The sequence below is a fragment of the Rutilus rutilus genome (assembly GCF_951802725.1).
Source record: "Rutilus rutilus genome assembly, chromosome: 8".
In the NCBI taxonomy this organism is placed as follows: domain Eukaryota; kingdom Metazoa; phylum Chordata; class Actinopteri; order Cypriniformes; family Leuciscidae; genus Rutilus; species Rutilus rutilus.
Window position 1 is genome coordinate 17,951,869 of NC_140222.1, and position 12,312 is coordinate 17,964,180.

The following is a 12,312-nucleotide window of genomic DNA, read 5'->3' on the forward strand; positions in this document are numbered from 1 at the left end:
GCAAATATCTAACGAGCCATTGATGCAAATTATCATCAGCCAATCACAAGGCAGCAATTTAATGCATGAAATTATGAAGGCATAGTCAAGAGGTTCAGATACTGTTCAAAGCAAAAACATCAGAAGGGGTAGAAAATCTGATTTAAGTGACTGACCATGGCACTTCATCACATTATAGATTTAAAGTTTTAACTATTGTAGATCAATAAAGTTAATTTTTCTCTTAATGTGTTAGCTGACTGCAATACTTACCCATTTGCCTTTCATATTTAGAGAACTTAAAACACACCAACAGCTGCAACTGAAAACACCAGCAACAGAACAACAAGAGCAACTATTCCTGCCACAGCACCTGAAGACAGAACTGGTTCTGTAATGAGAAAGAGAGACAGACCTTAACACACACTATAAACATCAGCACTATATAACCTGAGTGAAGATCTGATATTGTAATGATAAAGACAGACATTAGTGTGAATGTGTCTGATAACACACACTATAAACATCAGCACTATATAACCTGAGTGAAGATCTGATACTGTAATGATAAAGACAGACATTAGTGTGAGTGTGTCTGATCTATAACACACACTATAAACATCAGCACTATATAACCTGAGTGTAGATCTGATACTGTAATGATAAAGACAGACATTAGTGTGAGTGTGTCTGATCTATAACACACACTATAAACATCAGCACTATATAACCTGAGTGAAGATCTGATACTGTAATGATAAAGACAGTCATTAGTGTGAATGTGTCTGATCTATAACACACACTATAAACATCAGCACTATATAACCTGAGTGAAGATCTGATATTGTAATGATAAAGACAGACATTAGTGTGAATGTGTCTGATAACACACACTATAAACATCAGCACTATATAACCTGAGTGAAGATCTGATACTGTAATGATAAAGACAGACATTAGTGTGAGTGTGTCTGATCTATAACACACACTATAAACATCAGCACTATATAACCTGAGTGTAGATCTGATACTGTAATGATAAAGACAGACATTAGTGTGAGTGTGTCTGATCTATAACACACACTATAAACATCAGCACTATATAACCTGAGTGAAGATCTGATACTGTAATGATAAAGACAGTCATTAGTGTGAATGTGTCTGATCTATAACACACACTATAAACATCAGCACTATATAACCTGAGTGAAGATCTGATATTGTAATGATAAAGACAGACATTAGTGTGAATGTGTCTGATAACACACACTATAAACATCAGCACTATATAACCTGAGTGAAGATCTGATACTGTAATGATAAAGACAGACATTAGTGTGAGTGTGTCTGATCTATAACACACACTATAAACATCAGCACTATATAACCTGAGTGTAGATCTGATACTGTAATGATAAAGACAGACATTAGTGTGAGTGTGTCTGATCTATAACACACACTATAAACATCAGCACTATATAACCTGAGTGAAGATCTGATACTGTAATGATAAAGACAGTCATTAGTGTGAATGTGTCTGATCTATAACACACACTATAAACATCAGCACTATATAACCTGAGTGAAGATCTGATATTGTAATGATAAAGACAGACATTAGTGTGAATGTGTCTGATAACACACACTATAAACATCAGCACTATATAACCTGAGTGAAGATCTGATACTGTAATGATAAAGACAGACATTAGTGTGAGTGTGTCTGATCTATAACACACACTATAAACATCAGCACTATATAACCTGAGTGTAGATCTGATACTGTAATGATAAAGACAGACATTAGTGTGAGTGTGTCTGATCTATAACACACACTATAAACATCAGCACTATATAACCTGAGTGAAGATCTGATATTGTAATGATAAAGACAGACATTAGTGTGAGTGTGTCTGATCTATAACACACACTATAAACATCAGCACTATATAACCTGAGTGTAGATCTGATATTGTAATGATAAAGACAGACATTAGTGTGAATGTGTCTGATAACACACACTATAAACATCAGCACTATATAACCTGAGTGAAGATCTGATACTGTAATGATAAAGACAGTCATTAGTGTGAATGTGTCTGATCTATAACACACACTATAAACATCAGCACTATATAACCTGAGTGAAGATCTGATATTGTAATGATAAAGACAGACATTAGTGTGAATGTGTCTGATAACACACACTATAAACATCAGCACTATATAACCTGAGTGAAGATCTGATACTGTAATGATAAAGACAGACATTAGTGTGAGTGTGTCTGATCTATAACACACACTATAAACATCAGCACTATATAACCTGAGTGTAGATCTGATACTGTAATGATAAAGACAGACATTAGTGTGAATGTGTCTGATCTATAACACACACTATAAACATCAGCACTATATAACCTGAGTGAAGATCTGATACTGTAATTATAAAGACAGACATTAGTGTGAATGTGTCTGATCTATAACACACACTATAAACATCAGCACTATATAACCTGAGTGTAGATCTGATACTGTAATGATAAAGACAGTCATAGTGTGAATGTGAACCAGAACAGGAGCAAATGCTTCACATATTTCTGCTGTGACCTAAAACCTTGGGCTCAGTCCACTACAGAATCCGCTCCACATCTGATAGTTTTTTTCACCTGCACAAGCCAGTTTGCTAACAATAAGTCTCTTTTCACATTATTTAGAGTTGCAGGCCATAATCCTGGACCTTCTACCAAACAGTCTTCTGCCAAAGCATTCTGATCTGTCTTTTCCTCAGCCAGATGCTCATCATGACAACCTTTATATTTCCGGCTCTTTCCAGCATCCTCCTCCTCTGGATCCCTGCTGCCACTATCTTCCTCATCTTCTCTTTCCCCTTCCTTCTGCTCAGCCTCAGCTACACTAACACTCTTCTACAACCATAAACAGACAACTGATGATGTCTGTGCCACTCCACAGCATTTACTACAATAAAACAAGCTATTTATGTTAGATAATTTGCTCCTCACCTATTCTCTCTTCTTCATTCACATGAGTACCGAAGTGTATTGTATCTCTCTCTGTGGCAGTCTCTGAAATAGCATATTCATACAGTTACATACAGTAGCTTGCTGATTACAGGAATTTAAGCTGTCACCTGTCAACAATTTCATTACCGCAGTTAGAGTTGTCAAGGTGCAGATAATAGTAACTGCACTATTTTATTACTATGAATATAAAGATGGCTGTGTCTCATGTGACCTTGTTATTTGTACACGCTGTGACAGTGACAGTAAGCAACCAGTTTTAATTACGATAAAATTCTCTAAAGCACCAATCACATAAAAGAACATGTTCATATCAACAGATGCACAATAATAAATTCAGAAGAGCAATAGAACACAAAACACAAACTCTGACAAAAATCACTGGTTGCTGAAACTTGCCAAGGAAGACTGCCAGCAACTAGGCAGCCACTGACAAGTCACATGACCTGTCAGTGACAGGCCAACCAGTTGAAGATTGTCAACCTCCTGCCAACCAGTTGAAGATTGAACCCCAACTCTGCATTTACTAAAGTAGTAAAATATCATAAGATATAATGTTTTCTGGGGGGGGGGAATCTAAATGAAGTTTTTGCCAAATTATCTGCCAATGGGGTTAAAAAAAAACAAAAAAAACAACAACCTTAATTCAAACAGAAACAAGATCATTTTGGTTTAAGCAAAAACTCACATCATTTTGATTTTTTCCCCCAGAAAACAAGACATTATATCTTATGGTATTTTACTCATCTAATAAATGCATCTTGATGTAATAATATTTAGATATTTGGACTGTAAACAAGAAAACATTTTTTGCAGTGCAGAGACACAGAATGCAACACTACGCATTTTTATCATAAGCTTGACAACAGTCAGTATTTAGATTTATTTGTAGGTATAAGTGTGATGCAATATGACATATAACACGCTGTTTTAGCAAATTAAAGGTCTGGGGTTCAAGTTTTGCACTCTGAATGCTGATAAACAATACATTTCATAAGACTTGAGTTACTCACCACTGATGGTAACAGCGAATCTCTTGTATAACGTCTGTTTGCTGCTGCTGCAGATCATCACTGTATAAAGTCCAGATTGTTTTTTTCTGATGTCATTGATAGTCAGAGATCCAGTCTGATGATCCAGCTTCAGTCTGTCTCTGAATCTCTCATCAATGTCATTATATAATGGCGAGCTCTTGGTTTCTATATCACATTTAGCTATGAGTTTTCCTTCATCTCCAAACCTCCACACTATCAGCTCATCTCCATGTGGTTCAGTAACATCAGTCTGAAGAGTGACAGAATCTCCCTTCCTTACGTTCTTCATTTCAACATCAATGTCAGGTGGAGAGTCTGCAAGAAACATATTCACAGACAGAGATTAAACATATTGAACACTGTTACTGGCACAACTGAAAATCAGATCAGTGTTTGTCTAGGTTTACTACATAATAAATAAATACATTTCTTACATTTATAAAATAATTGATCATGTTTTGATTTGTTTTGGAACTAATAAAAGCATCTGCCTGGCCAAACTGTGTGTGGAATTTAAGTAACTTATGAATTTCTTTCTAAAACTGTAGAAGACGAGCAGCGTCACAGTCACTATTATGTTTTTCTGAATATCAGTCATGTGATCGACTGCAGACCAATCACTGTCACAATGATATTCAGACCATGACTGTGATTTTGTGAGACTGGAAACAAAAGTTCAACTAAATAAAGAGCAGAAACAATGAGAGAAAATCTCATGTTGGTGGATCTAGAATCTAAGGATGAGCTACATTCACATTTAATAATTTAGAAAACACTTTTATATAAATAATAATAATAAAAATACATTATTTTATAATGTGTTATAGCTGCAATACTTTTCACAGACTGTGATTATGTGTTTACAGTTATTAACATAGTAAATTTAGCCATGTTTTTATATTTTCATTAAAAAAAATAATAAGATACATTTATAACATTATACGACTGAGGCAGTGACAGCAAATTTGACATATTTCTCTCTTCTGACCAATATACATAGTCATTGAATCTTTCATAGAAAGCCAAGATTTCTTTTTTTTTTTTCTTTTTTTTGGAGCAAATGAAAACACAAAAAAATATATGTATATTTATTGTAGTTTCCATTCACTACCAAAGAAGTGTGACTTCTGCGAGAACCTGGGAAATGCGGAAAGCATCCATACATAACTAATATTTGCTTGTTGCACTTTGAGTATCATTTTAATTCATAAAACAAAAATGTAAAACAAAAATATCTAAATTATTCAAATGATAAACGTGTCCTCACCATCGACAGTAACACTGAATGTCATATATGAAGGCCCATTGTTGTGGATGATCTCTAGTTGATAATGTCCAGAGTCTGTGATTCTACTGTTGTTGATGGTCAGAGATCCAGTCTGTTGATCCAGCTGCACTCTGTCTCCGAATATCTCGCTGTGATGGGGATATGAGATCTCAGTTCCGTCAGTTTCAGCAATGACTGGACCTGATGCTCCAAACCTCCACTTTATCAGATGAATTCCCTGTATTTCACTAAGATCAGGGTTTAGAGTGACAGATTCTCCCTCCATCATTGACACTGACTTCACTTCACTTCATCTGCTTCAACACCAAACACTCCTGCAGAACAAACAGAAACAGTTTCTCAGATATTAAACTCATATTACCTAAAAACACTGCTGGTAATGTTAGTGAACAGACCTATAGAAACTGAGATCAGTTTGGTCTTTTCAAACACCATTTGACTTAATCAGCTTTAAATACAGAACAGTCTTGACAAAGTGAAGAGAGAAACTGACATTATGCATTATGCATTATGCAACTGAGGATGAGCTACATACAAATGAGAAATATTTAAAAATAAGTGAAATGCAGATTTTGAGGAACTATTTGTTTTTGTTTAATTTCAATACAGTTGATTTCACTAATTTTGGATCGGTTAACATTGTTTAAAACAGTGATTACTGATCACTAAAAGAGAATCAATTAAAAGCACCTGTTTTCTCATATCCTCATTTTTTACTGTTGGATTACAAATTTAAGAATCTGTTTAAGATCTGCTGATCCTACATCCTTTCTCATCACCATAATCTTCAGTTGGGGCTAATTGCCTGTATTGTTTTTAGATTGTTCGATTTAGTGGTCATCTCTAAGGCCAACACTTTTAAGGACTGTCAGCACCATTAAGGACTGCCCATTGAATCCCTATAAGATACCATGTAAAGTTCCCTTAGATAGACTTGATGACTACAGCTACCGACAACTCGTGTTCTCAAATAAAGAATCCTGCTTAAGATCCAACTCCTTTCGCTTCTGAGTTTTCACAGGGCATTTTACTTTCTAATGCATTTTTAGCTCCAACAGTTAGAAGACTAATATCACCATCATCTCGACCTGTTCGATTTGTGAAGTTTTTCATAGTATTTTTTCCCCGTCAACCCTTGTTACGCCGACAGCCAAGGAAGGTAAAATACTCATAATAATAATAACAACAAATAAATATTTAAATCCTAATATAATAAAAATAACAGCTATTTAAAATAAACTTAAACTTATTATTATAGAAAAAATGTTTCAGACAAAACTGAATTCGTAAAATATGTAATTGTTATAGCTTTTTAAATCCTTTGTGCAAATTTGCATTGTGAAAAATGTATAATCTAATCCATAAAAGCAAGGTAATCAGTTTGATTCCAAAGTAATGCAAGAACTGATAAAAAATTTAATACTTTGAAGGCACTGCGAGATTGTTTTGGTAAAAACGTAAATATTCTTAAAAATTAACTCAGATTACTTTAAATAGAATTAAACCTTCTTTGCTTCTTCTCTCCATCCCTGTTAGAGACCTTAAAAAGTCATTATCATTATCATTCAACGTTTAAATTTCCATCAAGCAAACAAAATCCGAGATTAATCTCAAATGTTTTTGTGTCAGGATGCAAATTTGTAAATGCTGTTTTGAATTAATTTTTACCGAACATATATCCATATGCTTTAAAAACTTGTCTATATCTTGAAAAACGTGAAGCAAACAATTGCAAAAGTGAAGAAGGACATGTACAAATTAATCTGGATGAATGTTATTGTGTTTAATAACGACCCAGATAGCAAGGTGACATTGATTCAATGTTGAAATTCCATCAGAATCATAATTTTGGTTGAGATTGAAAATTCAATCCTAAATAATATTGGATCAATGTTGATATTTCAATGCTTTTCAGTGTTGAAAAAGACAAACATTGGATCAATGTTGATTTTTGGTCTGTTTCATTTTCCCCCACTGGGAATAACCCCAGAGTGCAGTCTGGACGATTGGGACGGAGTGACACATTAAGGCGGGGCGACACGTGTCGTTTAGAGTGGCCTTTTATTGTGGCCAGCCTAAGGCACACCTGTGCAAATAATCATGCTGTTTAATCAGCATCTTGATATCCCACACCTGTGAGGTGGATAGATTATCTCAGCAGAGGAGAAGTGCTCACTAACACAGATTCAGACAGATTTGTGAACAATATTTGAGAGAAATAGGCCTTTTGTGTGTACATAGAAAAAGTCTTAGATCTTTGAGTTCAGCTCATGAAAAATAGGGGCAAAAACAAGTGTTGCGTTTATAATTTTGTTCAGTGTGTATGAACGACAGCCAGACAAGTAAGTGGTGAGCCAAAAAAAAGAAACATAAAGTGAATAACTAACAGAAAAAGTAAAGAAAAACTTTGAATTATTGAACATTGACAAAAGTACACACTTTACCTCCCATTGCCTAACGAGAGCACCAGCAAAGAAGAGCTTCCCTAACGACAAAAGGAAGTAACTAAAGAACTACACAATCAGAGCGTCAAGCGGTGCCGTCATTAATGCCCGCATAACTTAAACAGAACAATAAAGATATTCAGTCAGCATGTCTCAAAGTCTCATTGAAGTTCTCAGAATTTTGTACTCCAACGAGTATCAATTATCTGGAAAGCCTGTGAAGCGAGTTGGTCGATCAAGTGTTACCAGCAGCCACGGAAATTTACCTTGAAAAGAGCAGGGTAGATTTGCCTCTATTCCATACCGAGGGATTTTAGGCGTTTCTTGACTCCGCCAAACATCTTACTCTTGCGAAGAACGGAATCTTTAATTCCCCAGCTCCTGCACAGCATTTAGCACCCGTTGCTTGTCTTGGAAGTTATGAAACCTTACCAAGATAGGTTGTGGTCACTGCGTAGAGGAGGATTTAGGAGCAAGTGAGCTGTGCACTCTCTCTATCTTCATACGGCCAGCTTTCGAAGCAACGCAAAGAGTCTTAGGAAGCCATGACTCGAAGAATCGCGTAGGGTTGTCAACTCCCACGCCCTCAGGTAGCCCAGCGATGCGGATATTCTTCCTTCTCTGTTTTCGAGGTCCTCAGCACGTTCACCCATGTTGTGTTTTCTAAAGATCGTAGTTTAGCCTTGATCAGAGTAACGTCCTCCACAGATATCCTGGTTTCCGCCTCAGTTATCTGCTTTTCATGCCCATCTAGTTCAGCACAATGCATTTGTAGCAGCAGCGATATAGGATCCATCTTTTCGCCAATGAGCTTAGAGATATCGGCTGTAATCTACGCAACCGCGTCAGACAGCGGAGACGCAGACGAGCTAACATTAGTGTTATCACTAGTAGTGTCAGCCCGCTCATCGGCATTGTCCGGGCTGCTGTAATTGCAGTTTTCTTGCATGGCATGCTTTCTAACTGCCTTAAAAAGTAATTATTTATGCTCATATATAGCGCCCCCTACCTGTCTTTCTTGTAATTAAGTAGGACATCTCTCCAGATTCATTAATGATACGCCTACAGATGTTGAAGTTAGGCCCCTCTGGTGTCACTAAATGAATTAATTTTCCTGTAGAAAATTATAATAAAAATCTATACTCACTTATGCTTAAACTGTCTGGTATAAACTCTTTTGAAAGAATAAAACTCTTTGAAAGTAACAAAATGTAAGGGATTTAATTTGTATAAAATAAAAAAGTTAAATTTAAACAAATTAACAGTAGCCTATGATTAATTCACACAGTCACATTTTATCTCAAATCAACAATTGACTCAATATCACACAGAATATGCAATATATTATGTGTCAAAATTAATGAATGAGTCTGTCACACTTTCACTATAGATGAAATGGTCAAAAATCACAGTTTTTAAGTACACTGAATAACAACATATGAATGAAAACGAAACACTGTGGGCCCACACACACAACAGTTAGTCCCCCCACACACCGTTGCAGGCCTGAGACGATGCTGGGGTACGTGGTGGCCTTTGAAACAACAAACTGGACTCTTCACTCTCCTGAGCGGGAAAAACAAACTCACACAAAGGTACCTGAATTCAGTTTGGAACCATAAGGGACTCAGAACTGAAGAAATCTCAGGAAATCTTCCTCCTGTGCGTTGCTGCGCGCCCTCTGAATATGGGCCAACGACGACTCCTCTAGTTGCCACGGGATATCGTCCTCCGGAGCGCGGGCGCGCTCTCTCTGAAGACGAGCCACAGACTCCTCTGTCGCGGCCGGCAAACTCCCGATTCCCACGTTAAAACTGAGAACTATGTGACTTAGGTAAAGTTGGTTTTATATTCGCACATTCGGACTTCCGCGTTCAATAACTCGTGAACTAAACGTTGTTACTACACAAATAACACCTCTTTTCAATCGTAGTAACGTACACAAGCAGCTACAACCTATGTTTTCCTCCAAACGAGCTTTCCTTCGCGCAGTGGACAAAATACATTGATCTCTATACGCAGGCTGAGAGACAGATACGAAGGGACCGTCTGCAAAGTGCAAAACCCGAAAAGTGTAGCCTACTACAAATTTTTTTAAAAAACTACACATAATTGTCTATATTGTTACCAAATTCAGATCACACATTCTTACTGCTGTCTTGCTGGTTAGGCTATATAACAACACTTTGTTTGGATAAATGCAATACAATTGTATAACCAACAGGACAGCAGTGATGTGATCTGAATTTGGCAACAATACAGAGAATAACAGTGAAGTCATTTCATAACAATAATGCAAAAATACACATTTTCCCAAAATAAGTGTTGTAGTATAACCATCAGGACAGCACAGCAGTGATGTGTGAACTGAATTTGGTGACACTATAGTGTGTGTTTTTGACTGTTACTGACTGGTCCCTTCGGATCTGTCTCTCAGTTGCCTGCACATATAGAGATCAATGTATTTTGTCCCCTTCAAAGAAAAGCTCGTTTTGAGGAAAATTATTAAACATTATTAAAACAATGTTATTTGTGTAGTAACAATGTTTAGCTCAGTTATTGATTCATTGTCAAAATTTTACCTGTAGTAAGTCATTCAGGTCAATAGGAAAGTACTACACACTTTGGAACATAAAACAAAAATACCTTTGGTGAATTAATGTAATTTGATTCTAAAAATATGTGTGTACTGTATGTACAGTGAGGCAGGTATTGGCAAAATCTCACTAGTTGAGTAAAGTTGGAAATACATTCCCAGATTCGAACTTTACGGATAAATAACCCGCGAGCTAAATGTTGTTACTACACAAGTAACACCTCTATTAAATTGTAGTAACGCGTATACACACAGACTATAGTGTCACCAAATTTGTTTGGGGTTTAATGCTTAGCAGTAGTAGGCTTTATCGAGTAAGGTTAGAGAAAGACATTACAGACCATTTTTTTAACAACCTGTTCCACCATGTAAAATGATTGCCCTCGTGCTGTAGTATTACAATGTCATGTGAACTCTTTACGTTTGACCATACCCAAATTATGAGGTTTAGTGTATTTTTTTGTAGGGTGTAACTTAAAAATTATTCAATAACCATTAAGGTAAGATAATAGTTAGGATAATAGATAAAAGGTAGTTTATAGTTAATAATCCCCATATAAGATAGTTGGTAGAAATTTTATATATATTTGAGGGACAACATTTTGTAAACCATCTTGAAGAAAGTTTTGCCACTAGTTTTTGAAGTGTTTACCCAAAATAAACAGTGTATTTGCTGTCATGCTTTCTGAGTATTGTCAATTAGGCCTATCTGATGGATTCAGTACCACGGACAGCGACATTTCTGCAGGACTGTAAACATCAATCAGTTCACATAAATTGTGATATTGTGACATTTTAATGTTAAACAAGATATCATACAACAGGAAAACATTTAAACAGTTTAGCTATTCTTTTCATCAACACCTGGAGAACACTGTTACACTGTTAAATCTTTATCACACTTAAAACCAGAAAAACAGAGGTGAATAAAACAGCAAGACATGGGCTGTAGTCTGTTCTGTAGGGTCCAGACAAGATGATCCAACTTGCTTTGGAGCACTCAGCCCATGCTTTCAAAACCTATTGAAATAAATCATATGTCATATGTCAAAACCAACACACCAACACTAGTTCGTGTTCATTTTGAGGCAAATAAATAATTATGAACAGTTGTAAAATGAAACAATTAACCATGTTTAGGAGATTACACAAGTTTCCACTTGTCTGGATTGTTACCAAATTACAGTTCATGTACATGTTCATTCTTTTTTATTTCCTAAACACCTTTTCAAACATAATCATTAATGCATTTTATTTTATTTTTTGCTAAAGGAAAATCTGTAGTAGCCTATTAGAAGACATAATGTAAATGATATTTGCTGGTACATCAGTAGTTGGCTAACATTTAGTTGTCTGCTTGCACACAACTTTTTAGACGGTCCCTATCTTGTTTACCAGACTACATTAGACATTCGCAAGTACGTATGCCATTAAAACAATACTTTCACATTTTGATCGATTGTGAAAAATGTAGTAGTTGACAATCTTTGTTGTCAATATCATGTCGCTGCTTAGAATTTGCAAAAATAATCTTTATTGCACATATATTTAGAAAGTTCTTAAACGCGGAAGTCCGAATGTGCGAATATAAAACCAACTTTACCCAAGTATCCTGGACGTTGCTGTCATAGCAACAGGTGCGTAAGCTTAAACCTGCTCGCGAGCAGGCTTATTTAATGTAAACAAGATTAGATTGAGCGTACGCCTTTAGCGTAGCGCGATAGTGTGCTTTCTGAGATATATTTTTTTCTGTATGGAACCACAAACTGTTTGTATTGTCCTACGATTCTTTCGGGGCACATGACTCATGCAACAAATAAAAAGGAAAAGTTGGCTACACACTGCCCACCTCTGTATGTCTCCTCTGTGCAGACTCTTTTGTAACGTTAGGTCTTTCTGTAGATGTGGACTCCTGCAACTCATATTGCAG

General features: G+C 36.1%; 1 protein-coding gene across 2 annotated transcripts; it reads right to left on the bottom strand.

Annotated features, from left to right (window-relative positions):
• Positions 1–252: 252 nt before the first annotated feature.
• On the bottom strand, positions 253–9,796 carry LOC311294595 (uncharacterized protein). 2 transcript variants are annotated; one of them, XM_084415548.1, is made up of 5 exons: positions 9,283–9,796; positions 5,322–5,656; positions 4,034–4,369; positions 3,003–3,065; positions 259–370 (listed from the first exon to the last, which is right to left on the bottom strand). In XM_084415548.1, exons 2-5 carry the CDS (start codon positions 5,608–5,610, stop codon positions 279–281), a joined length of 780 nt encoding a protein of 259 aa, XP_084271674.1. In that variant the 5' UTR covers positions 5,611–5,656; positions 9,283–9,796; the 3' UTR covers positions 259–278. The 2 variants fall into 2 exon arrangements, with proteins under 2 accessions (XP_084271675.1, XP_084271674.1); XM_084415549.1 differs by lacking the exon at positions 3,003–3,065 and having other exon boundaries at positions 253–370.
• Positions 9,797–12,312: the final 2,516 nt, after the last annotated feature.